The sequence below is a fragment of the Podarcis melisellensis genome, assembly GCF_964234715.1.
Source record: "Podarcis melisellensis genome assembly, chromosome: 2".
In the NCBI taxonomy this organism is placed as follows: Eukaryota; Metazoa; Chordata; class Lepidosauria; order Squamata; family Lacertidae; genus Podarcis; species Podarcis melisellensis.
Window position 1 is genome coordinate 119,113,515 of NC_138529.1, and position 27,542 is coordinate 119,141,056.

The window sequence follows — 27,542 nt, forward strand, 5'->3', positions numbered from 1 at the left end:
CTTGCGGGGCACCACTGTAACGAAAGCAGCTGCTTGAGGCAGCCCCTTCGGGAAGGAGGAAGCAGCCATTTCCCCCCCCCCTTTCTGCTTCACTGCCAGCCCTCCACAAAATGGCTTCCGTCCCCGACAAGCAGGCTGGGTGGAGCTGCCTCAGCCTCCCCGCTTCCTTCTGTAATAATAACAAAAAAGGTGTTATATATATATATATATATTTATGTATGTATTTGCTTGATATATTTATGAACATTTATTATATATATATATATATATATATATAAAATAAATGTTCATAAATATATCAAGCAAATACATACATAAATATATAAACCACATGTCTGAAGCAGCACAGGAAAACAGCCATGAAGCCATTTTGACTCCCAAGCTGATGAAATGTTTTCTCGGCAAGGAGGGAGGGGGTGAGGGAACCTTCCCATTGTCTCAGGAATTGGGTAATCAGCATCTCAATGGAATGGCCAGACTACCAGAAAAGGCAATCAGATCAGGCATTATCAGATAACCTGGGGCAGGATCTGCAATGGACATACTTAGTAAAGTGCAATGTATATGGATGGTGGAATAATAATAATACAGTAATAATAATAATAATAATAATAATAATAATAATAATAATAACAACTCTCTAAAAAAAGACCTGCAGAATGCAAAGCTCATTTGGTCTCCTTCACTTGATACCTGAGGGAGGTAATGGGGGCATCCCATGGCAGGGAGTTCCACAGATCTCGGGATATGAGAGAAGTACAAAGTTTATATATTTGCCCATACTTCTGGCTTTTTCATTTCATTCATTCATTCTTTCATTTGATTTCTATATCATCCTTCATCACAAGATCTCAGGGCAGTTCACAGGATAAAATACAAGGGGGGGGGGATAGTTCTGTGCATCTTTTAATTTTTATATGTTGAGGTCTATGGAACTCCCTGCCACAATAACTCAGAGATCTACAGTGTGACTTTTCCCACTGCCACCAATTCCCTAATAATTTTTTGTTGTTGTGTGGAGTAATTTATTACACCTGAGGGGGCAAAACGGACTAGTGGAATAGCCCCATCTGGGCCCCCGACAGCAATATTGGGGGTCCCCTAAACCTGCAAAACCTTTGTTTGAGGTGGTGGAGAGGCAGTCTGCAGCGTCAGCAAGCTCCGACTCTCACTTTGTCCAGAACAAAGTCCAGCAGAGGTTTTGGCCCAGATCCCACAAGCAGGAACACCCCTGCCTGAATCACAAGCCAAGCGTGAGACAAGCAGAAGCTGGTGCCTTTTCCGTGGCACCAGGTGAGAGAAACCAAAAGCCCACGGGGACATCTCTCCTTATGGGGCCTCTGGACGTCTTTTGGGTGGTGTCGTGGGCTAAGGAAGGAGTTAGCCAGGGTTGCCCTACATCCAGCTAGGGCTGCCCTCTTTTGTTCTTCAAGACACGGCAACCCTAAGTTAGTATGTGGGCCACCCTGAATAATCCCTGCCTCCTCCTAAATCAGATTCATCCATCCAGCCTGGTGCTGAGTCCTCTGTTCACTGCCAGCGCCACCCCCTCCACAGGCCCAGACAGAGGGGCAGCCATATGGGCCACTTGGCCCGGGCCTCCAATTCCAAAGGGGGCCCAGTCAGCATATTCACAATCGCAGGGGATGCATTGGAGGCGCAAAGGTGGCGGTGGGCGCATTCCCTGGGACCATGGCTGGCAGCGCGCGAGAAAAGCTTAATTCTCCGTCACCGAAAGAAATTGCCGACCAAATACTAACTTGAATTTGGAAAACATTTGTCCAAATCTTCTAATTGCATCATGCATTTTCTTATCATTACCAGCTACAGTGGCCTCCAATGAGAGAAGTTTCAATATATTAAAACAAATTAAGTCTTTCTTTCGATCAACGGCTCAAGAACGCCTAAATGGTTTAGCAATGATCAACATAAACCACGATAAGGTGAAGTTGCTTGATTTTTCCTGCATAAGTCAAGAATTTGCAGGAAAGAAAGCTAGGAAAGCATTTTTAAATGTAAATACTTAAAATAATCCTTTTCCCTGTGTATATTTAAAAAGCACTATTGTATATCTATATATTCCATTTTGTCTTTATATGCAGATACGGTTCAAGCCTTGAAATAAAATGATTTGTCAGCATAACTTTTGTGAAAATTATTTATATACTTACTTATTTATAAGACTTCAGTTATCCCAGGGTAAAAAAAAGGGAGGGGGGCACATTATCTAACTGGCCTGGACCTCTGCCTGGCTCTGCAAGGCCCTGCCAGGTACATGATTTCCAGAAACAAGTCTGAACAGGTTTGGGGTTCTTTGCCCCACCACTTTCCTCAGGAAAACTCATTGAATTCAGCTGTCAACAGTGGGGTTTCCCAGGAAAAGTGGCAGGACAAAAAAAGGAGAAAAACTGCTCAGATACGTACCTGAAAAGCACAGACTTTTGCCCACAAATTAGGGCACAAACGAAAGTGTGGGTGAGCCCTCCAGCTAATAAAATGACTCCTCTAATGCTATAACTCTTCTGTAACTCTGTCACTGATAAAATAATTCTTACCTAGGAAGCACAGACTCTATCCTAATAACTCTCCTCTCACTCTCAAGGACTTGCTCTATCTAAAGACGAGTCACGAGCTGTCCAGAAAGTAAATCAGTAGTAAAGGGAGTGAGGATCAGAATAAATACAAAATCAATAGCAATGCACACTCATGAGGGATAAACTTAGGGTTGTGAGTTCGAGCCACCCCACATTGGGCAAAAGATTCCTGCATTGCCGGGGGTCGGACTAGATGAACCGTGTGGTCCCTTTCCAACTCTACAATTCTCTGATTCATCTAAATCAAGAGTGACCAGAACTACCAGTACTTTAAATTCCATTTGACCTTCCTTTTTCTATCTTGATTTTTCACCCACTGAATTCTGCTAGTCGTTTCTTTTTTCCTTCTGGGCAGATTTTTCTTTCATGATGTAGCAGTGCCCTCTGGTGGGCAGAGAAGTCAACACTTCTTCATTCTCAGCTGATTTCCCAGAAAAGGCTGAGACCCGCCAGCTGACTCCCTGGTCCTGCCCTGAAAATGCCAGTCAGTCAGAGATGATTAAGAGCCCTTCAGCTGTTGCTCAGAGGTTTCCATAACAACAACAGAGCTGCCAGTTCAGGCCCCTGGCCGGTAGGCGGGTGCTTCAGCTTTTCCTAAATCTGGATCAGGCACTGTAGCGGGGAACTACACCTGTTGAATATCTCATAGCAACCTCGTCAGGAAAATTAAAAGGTGGCAGCCTATGTCAGCAGATCTGTACACTGATTTTCAGCATGCAAAAACTGTCTCACTGCAACACAAATTACAAGCAGACTTTAGAACTGAGTTTCACACATTCATTTTAAGAGGTTTTATTGCTTTTATCTGTGTGGTAATTGTTTTTTGTTATCTATATCTTATAATGCACACTTTTTGAATACGTGATTTACACATATTTCTAAATATATAAATAAAATAAACAACACATCAATTTCCCATAAAACCGCACGCTAAAAACACAGAACGTATGTAAACGTCACAACTTTGGCAATACAGAGAACCAGATGTTAAAAAGTTGCTTGAGGTGCAAACAAAATTTTTCAGGATCTGCTTAAAAGCCGGTGAGGTTGGAGTCATCGATAGGAAGCTGCGTTATACAGCGTTACAATTCCCAAAGTTCCCTAGGAAGAGGGATTCATTGTTAAACCATTCTGGATTTACCAGGACTACAGCAAGCGTGGAGAGAAAAATTTAACACTTTCCTCCTTTCCTGTAGCCCTGAGGAAAATCCACAGACAGGTTGAGCAGTCTGGCTCCATCTTTTCAACAGTGCCCCACACTCCCCAGATTATTTTATGGGGTGTGGTGGGATCAGTGAAGCTGTCAGAAGCTCCTCTACAGCTTCTATGCCTAGACCTCCACACACACACAAAACCCCCTCAGAATGGCATGCTGCCACCACCCCCTGGTTTTAAGGTTGAAGGAGAAAGCCCTCTCTTGTATAACAGTTGTCAATCAATAACCGTCTGGGGAATTTATCGAGCGCCCGGTTTCATATTTGACGAAACTGCTGAGCTGCAGATGTGTGTATAAATATCAGTTTCCTTATTCTAAGTAAGGGTTGAATTGGAGACACCTGTGGGCGTGTGAACATCAGCTCCTTGTTCTGGAGCAAGCTTGGTATTGCATTTCAAAACAAAGAAACCAGGAAGCAACTTCAGCCTGGTCAGGGGAGATCTGGGAGGTGCCAGTTATTTCCACCACACAATAAATTTGATTTGATTTGATTAAAGCAGCAGAACGTGAAGAGGCGAGGGGCTTCTTACAAGACCTTTCTGGAGGGAAAGGCGAATTTTGGTGGACGATCTGAAGGGGGAAAAATGGGATCTCACACACAAGCAATCTGGGAGGCAGTTCCAATGTATACGAAGTCCTCTGTGGGGTCCTCGCCCTCTTGGGGGAACAGAGCAGCTCTGCTCCTCCCAGAATAAAATACCCTGTGGTTGTCAGCTTGTAACTGGGGGGTTGGCAGAGGCACCCATTGTGGAAGTGCCAAAGGAACCCCCATGTTTAGCCACACAGCGGCCCTGTAAGGCAGACTTCGCTGAGAGGTGGAGGCAACTGATTCCCGATTTCCATAGGACACAGCTTTACATGGTGTTTGGGCCACCTAGCCTCTCCAGATGTTTCAGCCATCAACACCTGGAGGACATCCACAGGTTTCCCCACCCCCTGGCCTAGCCCACATTCGCTGGGACGGATGAGGAGTTGGGGTCCAAGACTTCTTACGGAGGGCACAAGGTTGGCAAAGGCTGGAGTGTGTTGCTGCTGCGGCAGCTGCTAACCAGATTCTTCGGTAAGAGATCTTGCTCCATGACCCGTGATCACTTAAGGGGTCACCAGTCCACGAATGCTTGTGTCGTAATGCATTTGTCAAAACTGATCTGTAGAAAATGTAACTTGAAAAAAGAGACATTGCACATGTTATGTATTGAAGTTCTCACCCTGGCCACCAGCAGTATTGTGTATGTAGTTTTCACTCAGGTCTGCTTCAGTTATTTTAGGCGGGGAAACCCTGGGTTGTTGTTGCTACAATGTTGACAGCCAGCTGCCTATAAAAGCAGGCCGGCTGAGCTGCTTGCGGTTCAGTTCTGTCCAGCTTACAAATAAAGAGCTGCTTTGGAGAAATCGCTGTGTCGTCTGCTATGTCTACCCACTATTCAACAGCACATACTTTTGCAAACCAATAAATCTGTAATAATATGTATGTTAAACATACGGTATAGTTTGGGGGGGGGGGACGTAGAACGCCCCCTGGTGTTCAAAGGGGAGAGGCTCATGAATCGTTTATTTGTTCTTGCATGATTTCCTGGAATTAGCTTTTAAAAAAAAAGGGGTGGGAAGAATGTTATCTCTGTTCCCGTCTCCTCCCTCTCGTGCTCCAAAACCCAGCAATAGAAAAATCAACAGAGAAAGGAGAGCGAAGCCGCTGCAGGTAGCTGCTTTCTTAGCAAGCTCACCCTTATTCTGCAGTGCTTAGATAAGGTAAGAATTGAACAGCTTTGAAAACTGGAGGGTGGCTGGCAGAATACAAGACCAGGGAGAAGAGTCAGTGGAAGAAGATTGGAAGAAATTTAAAGATTATTTACAGAAACATTGTAAAATTAATGAATGTTAGAAGGATGTTGGGATGAAGCTATGTGGTTTTAGCAGAAATGTTATAAAGGATTAAGTAAAAATAGACTGTTAATTGGTGAAAGGAGGGAAAGTAAAGTTAGATTATATCAAGATAAATTATAGGACAAAAACAGGGAAAGATGGAAAGGTAAAAAATAAATAAGACAGTATTGTAGATGATTGGTGCAGGTGCCCCGCAAACAATAGCCGACAGCTGCATCGGACGTTTGGCCTCTGAAAAACGTTCAAAAACCGAACACTTACTTCCGGGTTTTTGGCATTTGAGTACCAAGGTACCACTCTGCATGCTCCATTTGTCATGCACTAACCTGCAATGTTCTCTCCAGGGAGCAGCGAGGAGGTTACTAAATTTTTCAGTGGCTGATGAAATGGCTGACAAAGTGGAAATTGCGTTACATTCCCTTTCCTTTTTAGGTGAGTCCCTCAGAAGATGCTGCGTGGACAATTCAGGCAGCTTCTGTTTTATTTTGTTATCTTCAAAACATTTCTATTGTAATGGGTTTGATGTGTTTAATTAAAACCTGTGTGTCAGGGGAAAGGAAATAGGTATTGTATTATTTATTTAAATTTGTATACTACTGTTATGTACTGAGTTGAATAGGATCCAAACTGCAGCAGTCTGATTGGTCCTAGAACAATAGGCTCAAAAAGGCAGCAGTCTGATTGGTCCTAGAACAATAGGATTCAGAATGCAGCAGTCTGATTGGTCCTAGAACAATGCAGCAGTATGATTGGTTAGCAGGAACCACCCAATCATGCTCCAGATAGCAGTGAATCCACAAACTGATTGGCTTACAGTGACCTCTCTCCGCCAAGCTGTCCGGTTCTGCAACTTCTCAGTGCTGGAGAACATGCTTCGTAACCGCCTCGTCGGTGGCCTGAAGGATGAGAAGCTGCAATGATGCCTCTACGCTAAGAAGAACCTAACGTTCCAGGTCGCTCTGGAGGAGGCCCTGGCAACGGAAGCTGCCGAGAGGTCGACGCAAGAGGCACGGCCGAGCCAACCGTCCCAACCGAGGGTCCACCACGAAGACCTCACCGACGACTCAGGATCCAACAGGGAGGAGGTGCACCGAGTACAGCAGCGCACTCAAGCAGCCCACATACCACAGCTGCCTCAACGAGAAGGAGGGAACTGCGCAAGCTGTGGAGAAAGTCACGAGAGGAGGACCTGCCGTTTCCGCAACGCAGAGTGCAGGCAGTGCAGAAAATTGGGACACATCGCCCGGGTGTGTCGGGCTCGGCCCACCCGACGCCAGGCATCAGATGACCAATCAAAGAGCCCCAGGTCCCAGGGCCCAACGCACCAAGGCAACTCGACGGAGCTCACGGACTTCCAGGTATACCAGTTGCCCCACCCCAACGTAGAGAAAATTTATGTAGAGGTACAGATAGAGGGGGCCCCATGCCGAATGGAGCTTGACACGGGTTCAACTCTATCCATAATCTCGGCAAGGACCTTAAGGAAACTGTCCTACTGGGGGTCCCAAACTCAGGCCGGCTCCATTCACCCTCCGGGACTTCCAGAAACGTAAGGTCCCCACAATGGGGGTGGGGACCTTCAGGGTGCAATACAGAGGGCGGACGCGGCAACTGGACTTGCTTGTGGTCAAGGGCCCCTACATTAGTGTTATGTACTGAATGGAATAGGATCCAAACTGCAACAGTCTGATTGGTCCTAGAACAATAGGATCCAAAAGGCAGCAGTCTGATTGGTCCTAGAACAATAGGATTCAGAATGCAGCAGTCTGATTGGTCCTAGCACAATGCAGCAATATGATTGGTTGGCAGGAACCACCCAATCATGCTCCAGATAGAAGTGAATCCACAAACTGATTGGCTTACAGTAGAATTCCAAAATTAGCCAATCACGTGCAGCCCATTGTGTAAATAATGTATATAAAGCAGATACTTTGAGTTGACATTCATTCATTCCTCCTCACCACTATGAGCTGAATAAAGAGCATGAAATCACTTTGCGACTCTGAGTATATTTCACTGGCGACGAAGGTGGGATCCCGCTGAGCTGACTGCCACACACAGCACCGCAGCACCGCCACCTGCCGCACCGCTGCCTCGCACCGTGTATCCAGGCTTCAGCTCCGGGACCCAAGGAACTCAGAATGGCAACCGACAGCAGCTTCTCGCCGTTCAACCCAGCATCTGGAGACTGGGAAGCATACGCCTCCCGTTTCACCTTCCTCCTAGAAGCCAAAGGGATCACCGATGAAGAAGACGCTAAGAAGAGGGCAATATTCTTCAGCCTCTGCGGAGAGGAGACGTTTGAAATCGCCCGGGCTCTCCTTGCACCTGAAGACGTCGCTACTGTTCCATACAAAACAATAATGGAACAGCTGAAGGGGCACTTTTCGCCACAGCCCTCAGTGGTGGCTTGTCGAAATGCCTTCTACGCAAAGCGGCAAGCCCCTGGGGAAACCATAACTGGGTTTGTGACCTCTCTCCGCCAAGCTGCCCGGTTCTGCAACTTCTCAGAGCTGGAGAACATGCTTCGGGACCGCCTCGTCGGTGGCCTGAAGGATGAGAAGCTGCAACGACGCCTCTACGCTAAGAAGAACCTAACGTTCCAGGTCGCTCTGGAGGAGGCCCTGGCAACGGAAGCTGCCGAGAGGTCGACGCAAGAGGCACGGCCGAGCCAACCGTCCCAACCGAGGGTCCACCACGAAGACCTCACCGACGACTCAGGATCCAACAGGGAGGAGGTGCACCGAGTACAGCAGCACACTCAAGCAGCCCACATACCACAGCTGCCTCGACAAGAAGGAGGGAACTGCGCAAGCTGTGGAGAAAGTCATGAGAGGAGGACTGCCTCCGCACCGTTCTGCACCGTTTCCAGATGGCGGGTCTCAAGGTGAAGCGGGAAAAATGTCTCCTAGGAGTGCCTCAGGTGGACTTTCTGGGATTTATGGTGGACGCAGAAGGGGTCCACCCGACTGGGGACAAGGTACGGGCCATTTGTGATGCCCCAGCGCCCAAGAACAAGACTGAACTTCAGGCCTTCTTGGGACTATTGAACTTTTACCATTCCTTCCTTCCCCACAAGGCGGCGGTAGCGGAGCCCCTACACAGACTCCTGGACAAGCGGGCTCCTTGGGTGTGGGGCCAGCGCCAGGAGGCCGCATTCCAGGCAGTCAAGGACTTGCTTGTCTCAAACTCGGTCTTGGCACACTTCGACGAGACGCTGCCGGTGGTGCTAGCATGCGACGCCTCGCCCTATGGCATCGGCGCTGTCCTGGGACACCAACTCCCGGATGGAAGAGAGGTACCGGTGGCATATTTTTCCCAGACACTCAACGCAACCGAGCGGAACTACTTGCGAATCGACAAGGAGGGTCTGGCAATCGTGAAGGGAGTAAAAAAATTCCATGATTTCTTGTATGAACGGCCCTTCACCGTGGTGACTGACCACAAGCCGTTGCTTGGCTTGTTTGCCCCCGAAAAGCAGACCCCCCAAGTGCTGTCTCCTCGCGTCCTCAGGTGGTCAATTTTCCTTGCCAGCTACCAGTATGCACTGATTCACTGCCCTGGAAAGGCGATGGGCCATGCGGACGCCCTCAGCAGGCTACCACTACTGGAAACAGGCCCCGACCCAGCACCTGCACAAGAGGTTATGAGCCTGGAGCTGCTTCCTGACCGCCCCATTCAGGCACAAGAAGTTGCACACCATTCCAAGAAAGATAGGGTCATCTCCCGGGTCCTGGACTGGGTGTGGAGGGGATGGCCCAGCAGCAGCCCCGGGCCAGAATTCGCTGGCTACACAACCCACAAACATGAACTGTCAGCCCACAAGGGGTGCCTGTTATGGGGAAGCAGGGTCGTTGTTCCCCAGCCCCTCCACAAAAGGGTCCTCACAGCCCTACACGAGACACACCCAGGGGTAGTAAGAATGAAGGCCCTTGCCAGGAGTTATGTGTGGTGGCCGGGGATCGACGGAGAGATAGAGGCCTGGGTCAAACACTGCCAGGCCTGCCAAGAATCCCGCCCAGATCCCCCAAGGGCCCCAGTCCGGTCCTGGGAGTCCGCCCGAGCACCATGGTCACGCCTGCATGTGGACTTCGCTGGCCCTTTTCAGGGGAAAACATTCTTCATAGTGGTGGACTCCTACACCAAATGGCTGGAAGTCGCACTGGTACCGTCCACTTCTACGTCCGCAGCCATCCGGGTACTACGCAGGCTGTTTGCAACCCACGGGCTCCCTGACACTCTCGTCTCAGACAACGGGACTGCATTTACGTCAGGAGAATTTCAAACCTTCACAGCGCAGAACGCCATCCGCCACATCCGTTCGGCGCCATTCCACCCGGCCACCAATGGCCAAGCAGAACGCATGGTGCGGACCACCAAGGACACCCTTCGCCGCATGACGCAAGGGGATTGGGAGCACCGCCTTGCCACATTCCTTCTAGCACAGCACAGCACCCCCAGCTCAACGACTGACTGGAGCCCCGCTGAACTACTAATGGGTCGGCGCCTTGCAATCAGATTGGACCGCTCAGGATGGAGCTCAGGATGAGGTAGGGGTGGGGGAAGGCAGGAACCCCCGGACCTTCGAGGCCCAGGACCCAGTGTACGCAAAGTGATTTCATGCTCTTTATTCAGCTCATAGTGGTGAGGAGGAATAAATGAAAGTCCCCTCAAAGTATCTGCTTTATATACATTATTTACACAATAGGCTGCACATGATTGGCTAATTTTGGAATTCTACTGTAAGCCAATCAGGTTGTGGATTCACTGCTATCTGGAGCATGATTGGGTGGTTCCTGCTAACCAATCATACTGCTGCATTGTTCTAGGACCAATCAGACTGCTGCATTCTGAATCCTATTGTTCTAGGACCAATCAGACTGCTGCCTTTTTGAGCCTATTGTTCTAGGACCAATCAGACTGCTGCAGTTTGGATCCTATTCAACTCAGTACATAACACCTACCCTATACCAGTAGATCTCAGGGCGGTTCACAATATATTAAAAAAGCACCACAAAACACGCAATAAAAAGAACAAAGACAATCCAATAACTCCCCCCGCCCAACACATTTAAAAGGGCACCCAATGCCTATGCAGGTGTAAGAACTAATTAAGTTATATACACTTCCTGGGTTGTGACTTAGGGTTGTAATCTTAGGGAATCCACAAATACTGTGGTGCCCCGCAAGACGAACGCCTCGCAAAACGAAAAACTCGCAAGACGAAAGAGTTTTCCGTTTTTGAGTCGTTCCGCAAGACGAATTTCCCTATGGGCTTGCTTCGCAAGAAGAAAGCCCATAGGGAAATCTCCGGGGACCTCTTTTAAATGCTGGCGGTGGGGAGCAAAGCCTTTCGCCCCCCTCCGGACTTCAGAAGAGGTCCAGGAAAGCCGGCGGGGGCCGAAAGGCTTTGCTCCCCACCGCCAGCATTTTAAAAGCGGTCCGGGATAGCAGGGAATTGCGCTGCGCTTTCCCGCTATCCCGGACCGCTTTTAAAATGCTGGCCGTCAGGAGCAAAGACTTTCGCCCACCGCCAGCCTTCAGAAGAGGTCCTGGACCTCTTCTGAAGGCCGGTGGGGGGCGAAAGTCTTTGCTCCCCCCCGCCTGCCTTCCCATGACAGCGGAGACTTCTCCGCTGTCCCGGGCGATCTTAAAATGCTGGCGGGACACCCCGGGACAGCGGAGGCTTCGCTGCCGCCCGCCAGCATTTTAAAATCCGCTGTCCCGGGGGCTTTTAAAAATGCTGGCGGTCGGTAGCAAAGCCCTCCTGTCCCCGGAGCTTGCGGGGCGGGAGGTGGGGAGAAGGGCTTCTCTTCCCACCGCCAGCCTTCAGAACAGCTTTCTGAAGGCTGGCAGTGGGGGAAAAAGCCCTTGTCCCCCCCCCCCAGCCTTCAGAAGAGGTCGGGGGACAGACTGTCCCCGGACCTGGTCTGAAGGCGGTTTCCATAGGAACGCATTGATTGATTTTCAATGCATTCCTATGGGAAACCGTGCTTCGCAAGACGAAAAACTCGCAAGAAGAAAAAACTTGCAGAACGAATTAATTTCGTCTTGCGAGGCACCACTGTAGACTCATTTCCTTGCGAGGTGACAGTCTTGAGGGGCATAAGAGTTTAGGAAGCCCAAAGCCTCATAATGGCTAGGAGTGTGAAAAGACTAATCCACTTGCAGGGAATTTCCGTGGGGGTAAAAATCATTAGCAAAAGCAAAGGATCCAATAGGAAGGAAAGGAATCTCAACTAAATCATCCATGACAGATGGCCTCCCGATCTCTGCTTAAATACCACAGCCTCCCAAGGGAGACCATTCTGCTGTCAAACAGCTATTACTGTCAGAAAGCTTTTCCATATGGCTAGCTGGAATCTCCTTTCTTGTAACTCGAAGCTATGAGTTCCAGTCCTACCACCCCAGAGAAAACCCCAAGGTGTGGGGAAGCCTGCTTTTAGTAAAAGGTAAAGGGACCCCTAACCTTTAAGTATTAAGTCCAGTTGCGGACAACTGGGTTGCAGCGCTCATTTTGCTTTACTGGCCAAGGGAGCCAGCGTTTGCAGACAGCTTCCGGGTCATGTGGCCAGCATGACTGAGCCACTTCTGGTGAACCAGAGCAGCGCACGGAAACGCTGTTTACCTGCCCGCTGGAATAGTACCTATTTATCTACTTGCACTTTGACGTGCTTTCGAACTGCTAGGTTGGCAGGAGCAGGGACCCCGTCGCGGGGATTCGAACCGCCGACCTTCTGATTGGCAAGCCCTAGGCCCTTCTGCTTTTAGTACTTGGTTTCTAAACCGTTTAGGGCTTTGTATGCTAGGACAAACACCTAGCAGTATCCCTGTCTCTGAAAGTACCGTCTGCTTTTTGAGACCACAGAAACCTACTGGATGCCATCAGCTTCAGGGGAGTTATCTCACATGCCCCTCAGTCGCCACACCTTCAGCTTGTTAATGGGCCTGATGGGTCAGGGGTATATTTAGTTGCAGTGCTGAGTGACCTGCGCTTTCTCCTTGCAGGTGCTGCAGTAAAGGGCCTCAGCGTCGCAGTACCGGTAGCTGTTGTTCCGTATGTGTGCGGTGCCGTTGTGATGATCACTATTGCCTGTGTCGCTGAAAGGGTCATCAATAAACGCAGTAAGCCAAGCACCCATGTTTTCATCAGCCCAGTCTATCACAAAGATCCTGTCGGTGGTGTTTTTTAGGGATGGGACAGGCCTGGCAAAAGTGACTTCTGCGTACGTTTTCATCCTGCCTCTTGACACCAAAGTTAACAGTGGCACTTTTAGGCCTGAGCCCCGGACTCTGCAACCCCAGACGCAAGGGGCAACTGACAACACAGTGATTGGTGCATGCGTGTCGTGCCGGGGAAAAGACTTGGTCTCGTTTACACATGCCAGAGCTGACACTGGGTGAGAAGGACAGGGCTTTACCTTCTCCCAGTATGCCCCACAGAGGACCTTAACGTCCATAAATAGCAACACCCTAGTGGTCCCTAAGGAAGTTAGATTGGCTTCAACCAGAGCCAGGGCCTTCTCAACACTGGCTCCGGCCTGGTGGAACGCTCTGCCTCATGAGACCAGGACCCTGCAGGATCTGATTTCTTTCCGCAGGGCCTGTAAGACAGAGTTGTTCCGCCTGGCCTTTGGCTTGGAGCCAATTTGATTTCCTCCCCCTCTTTCTTTTTCCTTTCTCCTCCTGTGATGAGGCTGCATTTTAATATTTTAATGTTGTATTTTAATCTTGTTTTTAAGTTGTATTAATTCAACTTGTTTTTATTATTGCTTGTTAGCCGCCCTAAGCCTGGCCTTGGCTGGGGAGGGACGGGTAATAATATTATTATTATTACTACCGGTAATAATAATAATAATAATAATAATAATAATAATAATAATAATAATATTCTAGAATACCACCCAGCTTTGCTTCCTAGGTTATCAAAGTTAGGCTGCTGCTGCAGGTGAGAAAAGACTCTGCTGAAAGCTCCAGCTATCAGTGCAAATTAAAACCAGCTAAAATTTGGTATAGTTTATGTAAGCTAGAGGGCAAGAGACCCTGGTGACAGGTGAAACCAGTTCCTGAAAAACCACAGGAGGGGAGAATGCTCTTGTGCCCAGTTCCTGCTCACTGGTTTCCCAGAAGAGGCACCTGGTTGGCCACTTGGAGAACAGGAACCTGGACTTGATGGGCCATTGTCCTGACCCAGCAAGCTCCTGTGAGTTTATGTCACCACAACATCCCTTTTTTTCTTTAACTGTCCAGGGGTCTTTTACCTTTTAGAGGGACGTGGGATCAGAAGGTCAGTGGTTCGAATCCCCGTGACGGGGTGAGCTCTCGTTGCTGTGTCCCTGCTCCTGTCAACCTAGCAGTTCGAAAGCATGCCGGTGCAAGTAGATAAATAGGTACCACTGTGGTGGGAAGGTAAATGACATTTTTGTGCACTCTGGCTTCCATCTCAGTGTTCTGCTGTGCCAGAAGTGGTTTAGTCCTGCTGGCCACGTGACCCGGAAAGCTGTCTGTGGGCAAAAACCGGCTCCCTTGACCTGAAAATGATGATGAGCGCCACAACCCCATAGTCAAAGGAGACTGGACTTAACCATCCAGGGGTCCTTTACCTTCTACCTTTACTACCCAGGAAAACAATAGCAAGGACTCCATCCGTGCCCATTTTCATTTCCCCAGTCCCCTCCTTTATTCTGAGAAAAAGTTTGTTCCCATGGATTTGTGGGTCCTGAAGAAGTTCCGTGGGGACTTCCTCTCCTAAAACCAGCTTCCTCTTCTAAAACCAGGACTTGATCTCTCCTTGTTTCTTTGCAGATAATGCATGAGCATGAAAGAACCAAGCTGAACCCGAGCGAGTTGCTCCTCGTCACGTTGCGCTGTTTCCTGCTGCCAAGTTGCCCCGGGTGTGTCTTTGCGCAAGAAATCTAAGCACAAATCAATCAATCATTCGGTTGGATGTATTCTGTGTGGCTCGCTTATTTTGCTTATGCAACCAATCAGTCGCAATCCAGTGACACACTTGGGCAATACCAGGCTCGGGATTTAATGATCTGAACAGCCCCCATGTCTTTTTCCCCGATGACGATACGTGTCCCTTGATTCATTTCAAAATTTGTCACACCAGCCTTCTTGCATTGGGGGGGGGGGCTTCCTGGCTGACCTTAGTCCCACAACCGAAGAGCCCATTTATATGACTGCTTTGATTATAGCGCAATAAATAAACTGCATATAAACCACACTTAAAGTTTGGTTTCTTCTCTGCTGGTGACATTACAGAGGCAAGGAAGGAGTCCAGTTAAGGCTGAAGATGTTTGTCTCCCACAGACAGAAGAGTTATGTATGCTCAGCGCAAAAAATGGGAGACTTCAGCTAGGGTTAGGTAAAAGCAAAGCTGCTGAATCTGTTCGTTTATTTGGTCTTTTGCTGCAACGGGGTTCCTACTTCCAGCTGTCAAAGGAAGAGAGACTCTCAAACACGGTAGCATCTTTAAGGAGGCACAATTTTGTGGTTCAGCTCAAGTACCAAAATGCCTTGGGCCAGTCCTGATTCCTTTGCATGGATTTTATTCACTGTCAACATTCAGCAGCCCTGCCGCCTCTTTGCAAAAGAGGCTTTTGATGGTGCAGCAGTGCCCTCTGCTGTCCAAAAGGGAAAGGGCAACTTCTTCGCTCTCACCTGATTTCCCAGAAAAGGCAGAGAGCGTTATCCTCGGAAGGGAAATCCCTGAAAAGGCCGGCCAGCTGCCTCCTGAACCAGCAGCCAATAACTTTGTTTAATTGCTGGCAGCATTGCAGGGCCTGCTTCCAGCCACAAGGGACTCCCCAAATAGCTAGCCAGTTTTACAGAAAATAAATTCTTACAACATTTGGAGTAGTTAAACCGCTTTCTAAAAAAAAAAGCTGCAGCACAGGGCTGTCTGAGCTCCAACCCAAACACAGGGTTGTGGTGGCTGTTTTTAAAGCTGCAGCATAAGATCAGATTGGTGCTGGGTGGGGAGAGCTCAAAGGCAGATGTGACACGAAAGCAAACTCAGATAAGAAGCTTCATCTCAAGCCAGCTGGTAAAATAATAGGGAAGGGGGAGAAAGAGGCATTTGATGAGGCCAGGAGACGGAAGTCCAGCACTTATTATTATTATTATTCCCCACCCATCTGGCTAGGTTTCCCCAGCCACTCTGGGCAGCTTCCAGCACATATAAAAACATCATAAAATGTCAAACATTAAAAGCTTCCCAATACAGGGCTGCCTTCAGATGTCTTCTAAAAGTTCTCTTCTGAAGCTCTGGGAAGATTTTCAGCTACAATTCGGAGACACAGCATTGAAGGTCTCCCAGAAGGCATCTCTTCCAGCCCCCTGCTCGATGCAGGACATACAAAGCACGCTTGTTCACTCGCGCTCCGGAGGGTAGGACTCGAACCCATGGCTTCAAGCTACAAGAAATAAGATTACGACTAAACATCAGAAAAAAACGTTCTGACAGTAAGAGCTCTTCGAACGGTCTCCCTCAGGAAGTGGTGGGCTCTCCTTCCTTGGGGATTTTTAAGCAGAGGTTGGGTGGCCATCTGTCACAGATGCTTCAGTTGAGATTCCTGCAATGCAGGGGGTTGGACTAGATGACCCTGGGGTCCCTTTCCAGCTCTATGGTGTTGTAAACAAAATCTGCCCTTTTTCCCTTATGGGGTATCCAGTATAGAGTCCTTATGTGGGTTCCCTATTGGTAGGAGAAAATAACAGAGGCCAACCAGAGAATATTGAGAAGCAAAGCAGCTAGTAAGCCTGATCTTTATTAAAGTTGTTGCAACAGAGTCCTCCCCTCACAAGCAGGAGGACCCAGAACCTAAGTGTGCCTGCCCTTATATAGACATTTTAAATTGCCCGCCCTGGAGTCCAAGACCACCCCCAGAAACATCATACCCACATCACAGAAGGGGTGTAGCCCAAGACCACCCCCCAGATACATCATACCTACATCAGAGAAAAGGCGGTCTACAACAGAAATCTGAGTGCCTTGATTATCTCCTGCCTGGCAGGTTACCTGTTAATGGTCACTTGACTGGATTACCTGGGGAGCCTGGCCAGTCTTTTGTAATGATAAATACTTAGTTCCTGAGCCAGGTCACAGGCTCACCCTGTTCATACACAGACATACCCTTAAGGCAGGATTTGTGAGGACAGAGACAATGGGGACGTTTTTCCATTTTCCTTCGACCTTGCAGAGAAATATTTGAGGTCAGTTTGGGAGGCACAAAATGGTTTCAGGACTTTTTCTGTGGGGTTTCAGACATGTGGTTTATATATACAGTTATGAACATTTATCATAAACAGTCATACCTCGGGTTGAAGTAGCTTCGGGTTGAGCGTTTTCAGGTTGCGCTCCGCAGCAACCCGGAAGTAACGGAGTGCGTTACTTCCGGGCTTTGCCACTCACGCATGCGCAGACGCTCAAAAATGATGTCACGCGCATGCGCGGAAGCATCAAATTGCGACCCGTGCACGCGCAGACGTGGGTTGTGTTCGCTTCAGGATGCGAACGGGGCTCCGGAACAGATCCTGCTCGCATCCAGAGGTACCACTGTGTGTGTGTGTATAAAACCTTAAAATTCTTATAACAACGGTTCTATGGTTCTACAGCTCTCTGGTCTGTGCTTTAAGACCTCCAAGGAGGGGAAGCCCAATGTCCCTATAAATCATTGGATTCAGTATCAAACCACTCCATCCCCTCAAGATAACATTAAACATTAAAAAAAGCACTTCCCCATAAAGGCCTGCTTTCAGATGTCTTCTAATTATTTATCTCCTTGGCTTGCAGGTGGTATAACTCCATACCCTCCAACACTTCTCCGACAAAAATAGGGACATCCTAAGAAACCTGGAAATCTGGGGCTGTCCCTGGAAAACAGGGACACTTGGAGGGTCTGCTCTGCTTGTGTGTGTGAGAGAGAAAAAGAGACACACATAGAAAGAATAATTGAAGCAGCTGTGATTTCTTTGGGGGGGGGTGTCTTAAAGGCAGCTCCTGCCAACTCAGTCCTCCAAAGAAGCTAGGAACTGAGCTGTGGTTCCTAGAGAGGCAGGAAGTTTTCCCCATGTGTGGGAGTGAGGGTGGAATTGCAAGACAATGGTACCTTCGCCTCCCTTCGCATCCCAGGGAAAGGAAGACAGGCCAGGTGAGATTCAGCAGGAGGGAGAGAGGGAGGGAGGGAGGGAGGGAGGGAGGGAGGGAGGGAGGGAGGGAGGGAGGGAGGAAGGAAGGAAGGAAGGAAGGAAGGAAGGAAGGAAGGAAGGAAGGAAGGAAGGAAGGAAGGAAGGAGGGAGGGAGGGAGGGAGGGAGGGAGGGAGGGATGTGTTTGTGCAGAAAAAGACAAGACCCCCCCCCAAAAAAATATGAATAAATTGGAAGGACTGGGCGACACTGGTGTGATGGATTGGGAGAGGCGACAGGTGGGAACGGGGAGAATTTTCCCTTTTGGGAGAAAAATGGAAAGTCTAACTCCTCTCTTAGACTCGCAGGTGGCGGGAGGGGGGGTCGTGATCTATGAAATCCGAAAAGGGATCCAAATATCTGCCACGTTCCCATTGCACGATCCCTTTTGAAGCAGCAGCCCCGCCTCCCCGCCCATCCCATCATTCATTCGCATGGGGAATGTGTGGGTTGGGGAAAAGAAGATGATGCCTGGGAATCAGCCCTGCTTGCGGGGTGGGGGGAGAGAGGGAGGTGAAAAAGACTCCCCCCCCAAAAAAAAGACTCCGAGCTCCTCCAGCTGCGAAGGGGGTCTGCCCCCCAAGCCCCAACTCTCGCTTTGCATTGCATTGTCTTCCTGCCCTCCCTTCGCATTCAGATCTCCCTCCACTAACCCCGGGCCAGAAGATGGGAGGACTGCAGAATCATGCCATTTGTAGAGTTGGAAGGGACCCCCGAAGGGCATCTAGTCCAACCCTGCTGCAATGCAAGAATCCCTGCCGGAAACTTGATGAAATACTTGCTTTCCCTCTCCCAGGGATAGGGTGGCTCAGACCCGCTAGGAAAGAGAGTTCGGATCTGGTGCGCTTTGCACCTAGAATCATAGAATGGTAATAATAATAATAATAATAATAATAATAATAATAATAATAATAATAAATTTATTTATATCCCGCCCTTTCTGGTTCAGAAAACTGGGCTCAGGGTGGCTAACAACAAATTTAAAACACTTAATTGATGCAACAAAAAAACCAGCATAAAATACAGTATAAAACGTGAATAACAATTCAGAATTCAAAAATCAATTTAGGGGGGAAATCCATCCAATAAACATTAGATGATCACCAGGGCTAGCTGGCTAAATTAGCCCTATTTGGGCCAGCGAGGAGACCAGGGGAGAATTAGCTGTGGGATCCCAGAGCGGGTAATCTTCATAAAAAGGGAAGGTGGAGGGAAGGAAGGGGAATAAAAGATCAGACCAGGTTCAGATTGAAAGCCAGGCGGAATAGTTCTGTCTTACAGGCCCTGTGGAAGGAAGTTAAATCCTGCAGGGCCCTGGTCTCATGGGACAGAGCATTCCACCAGGTCGGAGCCATCACTGAGAAGGCCCTGGCCCTGATGGAGGATAATCTGACTTCCTTAGGGCCCGGAACCTCTAAACTATTATTATTCATGGACCTTAAGGTCCTCTGCGGGGCAGACCAGGTAGAGATGGTAGAGTTGGAAGGCAACCCCAGGGGTCATCTAGTCCAACCCCCTGCAATGCAGGAATCTCAGCTGAAGCATCCGTGACAAATGAGCTGGGCTAGCTCAGTCGGTAGTGCATGGGACTCTTAATCTCAGGGTTGTGGGTTTGAGCCCCACATTGGGTGAAATATTCCTGCATTGCAGGGGGTTGGACTAGATGACCCTCGGGTCCCTTCCAATTCTACCATTCTATGAACCTCTGCTTAAAAACCTCCAAGGAAGGAGAGTCCACCAGTTCCTGAGGGAGACCGTTCCACTGCCAAACAGCTCTTAATGTCAGAAAGTTCTTCCTGATGTTGAGTCAGAATCTCCTTTCGTGTAACTTAAATCCATTGTCAAAACAAAATAAAAAAATTCCTTCCAGTAGCACCTTAAAGACCAACTAAGTTAGTTCTAGGTATGAGCTTTTGTGTGCATGCACACTTCTTCAGATACACTGAAATAGAAGTCACCAGACCCTTCTATATAGTGAGAAGGTGGGGAGGGGTATTACTCAGAAGGGGGCTGGGAGATGGGTGATTGGCAGATAGCTGTGATGAGCCTTTGTTTGGGTGAGAGCCTTTGATAGCTGTGATGAGCCTTTGGATTCTTATCTCATTATACATGACAAAGCCATTTTTCACCTTCTCACCCCTTGCTTTTTCCTGTAAGACCTATTGCAGTCGTTAAGAGTCGTCAACAGGCTCATCACAGCTATCTGCCAGTCACCCATTCCCACCACCCTTCTGAGTAATACCCCTCCCCACCTTCTCACTATATAGAAGGGTCTGGTGACTTCTGTTTCAGTGTATCTGAAGAAGTGTGCATGCACACGAAAGCTCATACCAAGAACTGACTTAGTTGGTCTTTAAGGTGCTACTGGAAGGAATTTTTTTATTTTGTTTTGACTATGGCAGACCAACACGGCTACCTATCTGTAACTTAAATCCATTGGTAATCGTGTAACTTAAATCCTGCCCTCCAGAGCAGGAGTAAACCTGCTCAGCTTTTATGCCTGTGGCTTGCTTTTCGTTGCAGCTGGGAGTGCCCCCTTGCCTTCACCAAACTGGTGCTCTCCAGATTGTGGCTGGACTACAACTCCCATCAGCCCCAGCCATCATCACAAATGGTGAAAGGCGGTGGGAGCTGTAGCCCAGCCACACCTGGCAGGGAAACTGGCATAGGATTCATGCTTCCTCCGTCTCCCCCACAGCCACTGCGATGCCATCGGAGGCCCCACCTAGATCGTCTCTTCTTTGGGCTGGAGCGCAAAATCCAGCAGACGCCTCAGGTAAGGGAAGGGACTCGTGGGGAGAGATGGAGGAGGCAGCTGGGGGCCTTCCTTCTGGGTCACGATGTGTTTGTATGCAGGGAGGGGTTCAGGAACTGACAGAATATTCCTCTTTCTGTTCACATTTGGCGCTGCAAGATGTTATTCCCATCTGCAGGATCAGCCTTGACCATTTCATTTTTTAATTTTTTTAAAATTAATTTTCCAAAAACCAAAACAATACAAAAAAAAAATCAGAAGAATCAAAAAGTAAAAAAAGAAAGAAATAGACATACAGAAATATTTAAAAATAATCACCGACCAAACCAAACATTCCCCCCCTTTCCCACCCACCTCCTTGACTTATACTTATAACAAATTTTAAACTAAAATATGAGTTCCTTCCATTGATGCTTGACCTTATTTTACACTCTTATCTTTATTGCTGTGTTGTTGTGTTTTGTTTTGTAGATATTTTTTATTTTTATTTATTTTATTCCTTTTCCCCTTTACAAACTTTGTCATGTACATATCATGATTTCTGTACCGGAACAACGTTTCATTGTATATTCCATCACACATTCCCAGTTCTTTATCAAACTTTGTTTTGAATGTCCTCTAATAGCTGCTGTCAATTTCATATATATTTTAAAATACTTTTCAGGTTTATACATTTCACTGATTTTACAATCGTTTTGACATTTCAAACCTTGGCTTCCTCCCCCCCTTTCTGCGGTTCCTTAAATTTATTTTTAATATCTTCTGCATATCCAAATTAACTTAATTTGCTCATTTATTCATCTTCTTTAAATATATACTCTTATGAAACTGAAGGTTATTACAGTAATCCTGCCAATGTTCTTATCTGTTTACAATTTATTTGTAAAATGTTCAATAGACAATTTCAATTCTTTTATAAAAAGTTTGTTAAACAAAAAGAGTTAAAAATGAAACACCCTTCTCTTGCCTCCCCCCATGAACAGTGCTGCCAGCAGTGGTTCTACTGCCCCCCCATCTGATTTTTTTTGGGGGGGGGCACAGAGGTGGGAGGAGGGGGAAAGCACTGTTGCACTGAGAAGACTGGAAATGTTTGTTGAATATATGGGGGGGGGGGAATTGTGTACACTTGAAAACGTTGGCAGCATTAAGATAAATTCAACAGTGTAAATAAGCTTTGATGGATGTAATAATGGAATACTGTATGGTTTAAAAAGGTAAAGGTACCCCTGCCCATACGGGCCAGTCTTGACAGACTCTAGGGTTGTGCGCTCATCTCACTTAAGAGGCCGGGGGCCAGTGCTGTCCGGAGACACTTCAGGGTCACGTGGCCAGCGTGACAAAGCTGCGTCTGGCGAGCCAGCGCAGCACACGGAACGCCGTTTACCTTCCCGCCAGTAAGCGGTCCCCATTTATCTACTTGCACCCGGAGGTGCTTTCGAACTGCTGGGTTGGCAGGTGCTGGGACCGAGCAACGGGAGCGCACCCCACCGCGGGGATTCGAACCGCCGACCTTTCGATCGGCAAGCCCTAGGCGCCGAGGCTTTTACCCACAGCGCCACCCGCGTCCCATACCTGTATGGTTTAGTTTACCTAAAATATGCAGGGATTTTTGATATGCAAAATGAACCATGGAAAGAGAAGAAAGAAAGCCATGGATATTTTAAGGTTGTTTAAATGAGTATTCTAAATTGTAAAACAGAAAATTTAATAAAAATTATATGCATACATAAAAAGAAAGCACTTTTGCAGTAACAAGGGACGCGGGTGGCGCTGTAGTCTAAACCACAGAGCCTAGGGCTTGCCGATCAGAAGGTCAGCAGTTCGAATCCCCACGACAGGGTGAGCTCCCGTTGCTCGATCCCAGCTTCTGCCCGTCTAGCAGTTTGAAAGCATGTCAAAGTGCAAGTAGATAAATAGGTACCGCTCCAGTGGGAAGGTAAACGGCATTTCCGTGCGCTGCTCTGGTTTGCCAGAAGCGGCTTAGTTATGCTGGCCACATGACCCAGAAGCTGTTTGCGGACAAACGCCGGCTCCCTCGGCCTATAGAGCAAGATGAGCGCACAACCCCAGAGCCGTCCGCGACTGGACCTAATAATCAGGGGTACCTTTACAGTAACAGGACTCACAGCACTGGCTCTTGCCAGCACAACTATTTAGTTGAATCTGGTTGTAAGAATCCCATTGCTGCATTTTTCATAAGCCTCCACACTATTGGTAAAAATACAATACAATACAATACAATACAATACAGTACTCTCTCAGCAGCTTTGTGAGTTTCCCCCTGCTTGGCTTATGTGTCTGTCTAGCTTATTCATTGGCCACTCTTCAAATAATAATAATATAATAATAATTTATTATTTATACCCCGCCCATCTGGCTGGGTCTCCCCAGCCACCCTGGGCGGCTTCCAACAAAGTATTAAAATACAGTGTTCAAAGAGTGGTACACGTGGGGGAAACTACCTTCAAATGAAGAATCCTCCTTTCTTTCAGCAGAGAAGAAGGTGACTGCATATTTCGCCAAGGGGGAGTAAAATCTCCCGGATCCAGGCCACAGAGCTTTGTACAAGGAAGCCACGATGGAGAGTTGTGGGGATCTGGACTCTGTGGGTAAAGATCTCTTTGGCTGATTGAGGTTGGAGAAGGGGGAACTCCTGTTCTGAGTATTTGCCACCACAATGGAGGGGTCCCAGCATGGAACATAGTCAGTGCATCTGGCTGTTAACCAGAAGGTTGGTGGTTCGAGTCCTGGGAGGGATGGCTATGAACAGTATTAATGCATCGCAGGGGCTGGGCTAGATGACCCTTGGGATCCCTTCCATGATTCTATAAAATATTTTTACCAATAAATAAACGGGTTTTATTCTTTTGTTATTATTATTTTGCTTTCGAATAGTGCACCTGGTAAGCACCAGGGCTTGGGCATTGTAGTGAACTTTGGAATAAAGCTTTTGGAAATAATCATGCAAAATGTTGCAGTCAGCAATCTTTAGAGCTGAGAGGAATACAGCTGAGTGCCTGTTGTAAGCTAGATTTCAGTAGCGTGCACAGAGAAGAATGGGGAAAATGTTGAAACTGTTGTCATTAGAGAAATGGCTAATTTGACTCAGTCCCCTGATGAGATTTCTGCCTTGAACTCCTAACATGAAGTTTTTCTTTTCTGCACGCAGGCCTCAGACAGAAGGACAATGAGAATTCTGCAGAGCCATCTGAGGTGTCATCAGAAACGGCCAAGCATTCAGTGGGGAAGGAGCTTGGCATTCAAAGGGGATGGAAAAAGCACATGGGAAACCAACCAAAGGCAGGGAGGAAGAGATTCTCAGCTTCTCAGGGTTCCAGTGTCCACAAACTCCTAATCCCACAGGAAGATCAGAAAGGAAATAGAAAAGAAAAATGCCCAGCATGTGGGAAAACATTCAAAGATAAATCAAACCTGAACAGGCATTGTAGAACCCACACAGGGGAGAAACCATACGAGTGCCTGGAATGTGGAAAGAGCTTTGGTCACAGTCACCATCTTACCGTTCATCAGAGAACTCACACTGGGGAGAAACCCTATAAATGCACACAGTGCGGAAAAGCCTTCAGCGATAGCGGAAGCCTCACTACCCATGAAAGAATTCATACAGGGGAGAAACCATACAAGTGTACAGACTGCGGAAAGAGCTTCAGCAACAGCGGAAGTCTTCATACACATAGAAGGACTCACACGGGCGAAAAACCGTATAAGTGCCTGGAATGTGGAAAGAACTTCATCCACAGTGGAAGCCTTCATGCGCATCAGAGAATCCACACAAGGGAGAAAATGTACGCATGTGTGGACTGTGGGAAGTGTTTTGCTTCCGGCAGCCACTTTAACACACATCCCAAAACCCACACAGAGGAGAAACCTCATAAATGTATGGCGTGTAGAAAGAGGTTCATCAGTAGCGGAAGCCTTAATTCTCTGCAAAGAATCCACGCAGGGGAGAAACCATACGAGTGTGTTGTGTGTGGGAAAAGCTTCATTGACGGCAAAAGTCTGACTGCGCATGAAATAACTCACATGGGGGGGAAGCCATATAAGTGCCTGGAGTGCGGGAAAAGCTTCCGCCAAAGCTATAATCTTACGTCACATCAGAAAACTCACACCGGGGCGAAACCTTACAAATGCATGGCGTGTGGGAAAAGCTTCAGTCGTAGTGGGAGCCTTCTTTCCCATCAGAGAACCCACACAGGAGAGAAGCCCTATAAGTGCATGGAGTGTGGAAAGAGCTTCATTGAGAGCCAGCAGCTTACTTTACATCAAAGAACTCACACAGGAGAGAAGCCCTATAAATGCGCGGAGTGCGGGAAGACCTTCAGCACGAGCGGAAGCCTTAACAGACACCAAACGACTCACACAGGGGAGAAGCCCTTTCAATGTGCTGAGTGCAGGAAGAATTTCAGCCAGAGGACACACCTTACGAAACATGAAAGAACGCACACGGGCGAGAAGCCCTACAAATGTGCGGAGTGCGGGAAAAGTTTCAGCACGGGTGGAAGCCTTCACAGACATCAGACGACCCACACAGGGGAGAAACCTTTCGAATGCCCGGAATGTGGGAAAAGCTTCAGTCGTCGAGGGAATCTCAATACACATCAGACAACCCACACGTGTGGAATGTGAGAAAAGCTTTGGTGCGAGTGGCAGCCTTACCTCGTATCAGTGGATCAGTGAAGATGGTTAGCTGTATCTGGTATAAATGTCTGTATTGATGTGCATTTGTTAGTTTCAAGAATTAGGGTAGCCGTGAGGGGCAAGACTTTTCTGGCACCTGAAAGACTGAAACCAATTTATTGAGGCATAAGCTTTTATGGCCTAAAGTTCACATCATCAGTGACATGGTTTTATCTCAGTCAGGAGGCACTCCCCCAATTTGTGCACATACACCCCTCAATTTTTGTGGGGGTTTCATTCCAGGTCATCGGGCATGTTAACAGTGCACAGGTAAGCCCGCCACACCCTGTTGCACCCACTTCCAGGGCCAAAAATGGTATACACCTGCTTTGAACACGTGGTTTGGGAGCTGCACGGTCAGGGGAAAAACAACGCTGTCCAGGGTTGTAAAGACTGCAGAGAGAATAATTGGGTGCACTCTTCCCACCTTGGAACAAATCTACGCTTCCAGGTGCTATAAGAAAGCTGCAGAGATAGCGCAGGATAGTGTACACACCGGAAATGATCTCTTTCAGCTTCTGCCTTCTGGAAGGAGGTACAGGGTTATAAAGACTAGGACTAGCCGCCTGAGAAACAGTTTCTATCCAAATGCGATTTTGGTTTTAAATGCAGTGTAAGGAGTCTCTATGGGAGTATATTGTATTTTACAAATGGGGTATCAAGAGTTTTTAGGGGGCTAACCAGGTTGGGATAGCTGGGATAGCAGGCTTGTTGGTTTTGAATGTCTTATGTAGATTTTTTTTCAATTTTGTTGTTCTGTATGGGACAATGACAGTAAAGATTATCGTATTGTATCAAATGGGGAGTTGCCTGTATACACATGTGGGTCTACAAAGAAAAATCGAAATATTGAGGTTCGTTGGAAAGGAAATGCAGAAAATCCTGTGACAATTAAGTGAAGCTTCAAGGGAAAATAGTGACTGTACCCAAGTCATAACACAAGCATCCTAGATTTGCTCAGTTAGTTAATTCTGGTGGCGGAATAGAAAAACACGAGCTGTCTCAAGAGACAGTGGAGTGCATCTCTGTGGTGAAGTCAAACTGCTGCACTAGCCTGGGCAGTGTGTCTGGAGGTCCTGAGCTGCCCAGATGACAAGACCCCCGTCTTGGTCTCGCTGATGGGGTCCAAAGGAAAGCAGAGTAAGACGTTGCCCGAAGGAGTACAAGGCGCCATGCAACCGTCTTCGGGACTCCACTCTGGACTCATGTAGGGTTTGCTCCCAATACCTTTTCTTCTCCTGAAGGTATCCCACAAGGCAGCGGAGGTTTGGGATGAGTGTTTTCCTTCTCCTCAATGGTCTCCCTTCCCAGATGGACAAGCCCCACCTGTGTTGTGTAGTGGTTAAGAGCGGTGGACTCGTAATCTGGGGAACTGGGTTCGCGTCTCCACTCCTCCACATGCAGCTGCTGGGTGACCTTGGGCTAGTCACTCTTCTCTGAAGTCTCTCAGCCCCACTCGCCTCACAGAGTGTTTGTTGTGGGGGAGGAAGGGAAAGGAGAATGTTAGCCGCTTTGAGACTCCTTCAGGTAGTGATAAAGCGGGATATCAAATCCAAACTCCTCTTCTTCTCTCACTTCCCCCTGCAACATGTGCAGAAACCTTGACTGTTGGCTCCCCTCTTGGTCTCAACGCTCCATCTTCCAGAGCCTGTCTTCAAATGCAGGGGAAGCCCCTAACTCACCAAGAATTTGAGACCCATCGGCTCCTCTCACCTGGTTTAGCTGGCCAGGTGAAGCCATTTCCCCAGGGGTGGCTGCTGTCGCATGCTGACAGCTTGTAGGAGCCACAGGTGAGAGCTGGGTGAAGTTTGGGGACCAAAGGTGGACAAACTACCCCATAAGGAGTGAGACATGTCCCCCACCAGAGGCACCATCCCTCCCCAAATACCCCCCACCCCAAATAATGGATGGAATTCAGTGTTGTGTTCTGAAACACAACATTTCTGCTTCTCATGTGAAATGACACCCCCCTTCCCTTGCACACTGTTCTGGGGTTTCCCCTGATCTCCCCAGAGCCATTTTTTTTTAAAGGGGTGGGAATGAAAGGGGGAAGGCCCTTTGTACTAGCAGGACTTTTGCTGGATCCTCCTAGTGCAACTACTTAGCTGAATCCGGCACACAATATTTATTAAACAGGAGCCCATGGTGGCGTGTTCGTTTCCAAACATTCCCCAAGCATATTTTAAAAGGATCAATGCATTA

At 47.9% G+C, this 27,542-nt stretch overlaps 1 protein-coding gene and 1 long non-coding RNA gene across 12 annotated transcripts; both read left to right on the top strand.

Annotated features, from left to right (window-relative positions):
• The first annotated feature begins 5,401 nt into the window (after window positions 1-5,401).
• Window positions 5,402-14,639, top strand: LOC309365276. Its single transcript, XR_014165944.1, has 4 exons — window positions 5,402-5,559; window positions 6,039-6,126; window positions 12,703-12,819; window positions 14,500-14,639. It is a non-coding gene; the product is annotated as an uncharacterized lncRNA (long non-coding RNA).
• A 3,042-nt stretch (window positions 14,640-17,681) lies between these two features.
• On the top strand, window positions 17,682-26,136 carry LOC309364744 (uncharacterized protein). 11 transcript variants are annotated; one of them, XM_081902581.1, is made up of 4 exons: window positions 17,793-17,852; window positions 20,586-20,663; window positions 23,135-23,251; window positions 23,812-26,136. In XM_081902581.1, the coding sequence occupies exons 3-4, from the start codon at window positions 23,221-23,223 to the stop codon at window positions 25,287-25,289; spliced, it is 1,509 nt and encodes a 502-aa protein (XP_081758707.1). In that variant the 5' UTR covers window positions 17,793-17,852; window positions 20,586-20,663; window positions 23,135-23,220; the 3' UTR covers window positions 25,290-26,136. The 11 variants fall into 11 exon arrangements, with proteins under 11 accessions (XP_081758700.1, XP_081758704.1, XP_081758709.1 ...); XM_081902576.1 differs by having other exon boundaries at window positions 23,135-23,247; XM_081902579.1 differs by having other exon boundaries at window positions 17,794-17,852; window positions 23,138-23,251.
• The last annotated feature ends 1,406 nt before the right edge of the window (window positions 26,137-27,542 follow it).

Bases quoted from the DNA above. Each gene is read 5' to 3' on its own strand.
- LOC309364744 (XM_081902574.1), top strand. From the start codon at position 17,804: ATGGTACCTTCGCCTCCCTTCGCATCCCAGGGAAAGGAAGACAGGCCA. The intron at 17,853-20,585 runs GTGAGATTCAGC...TCTCCCCCACAG, and splicing joins GGGAAAGGAAGACAGGCCAG to CCACTGCGATGCCATCGGAG. The intron at 20,664-23,811 runs GTAAGGGAAGGG...TTCTGCACGCAG, and splicing joins AAATCCAGCAGACGCCTCAG to GCCTCAGACAGAAGGACAAT.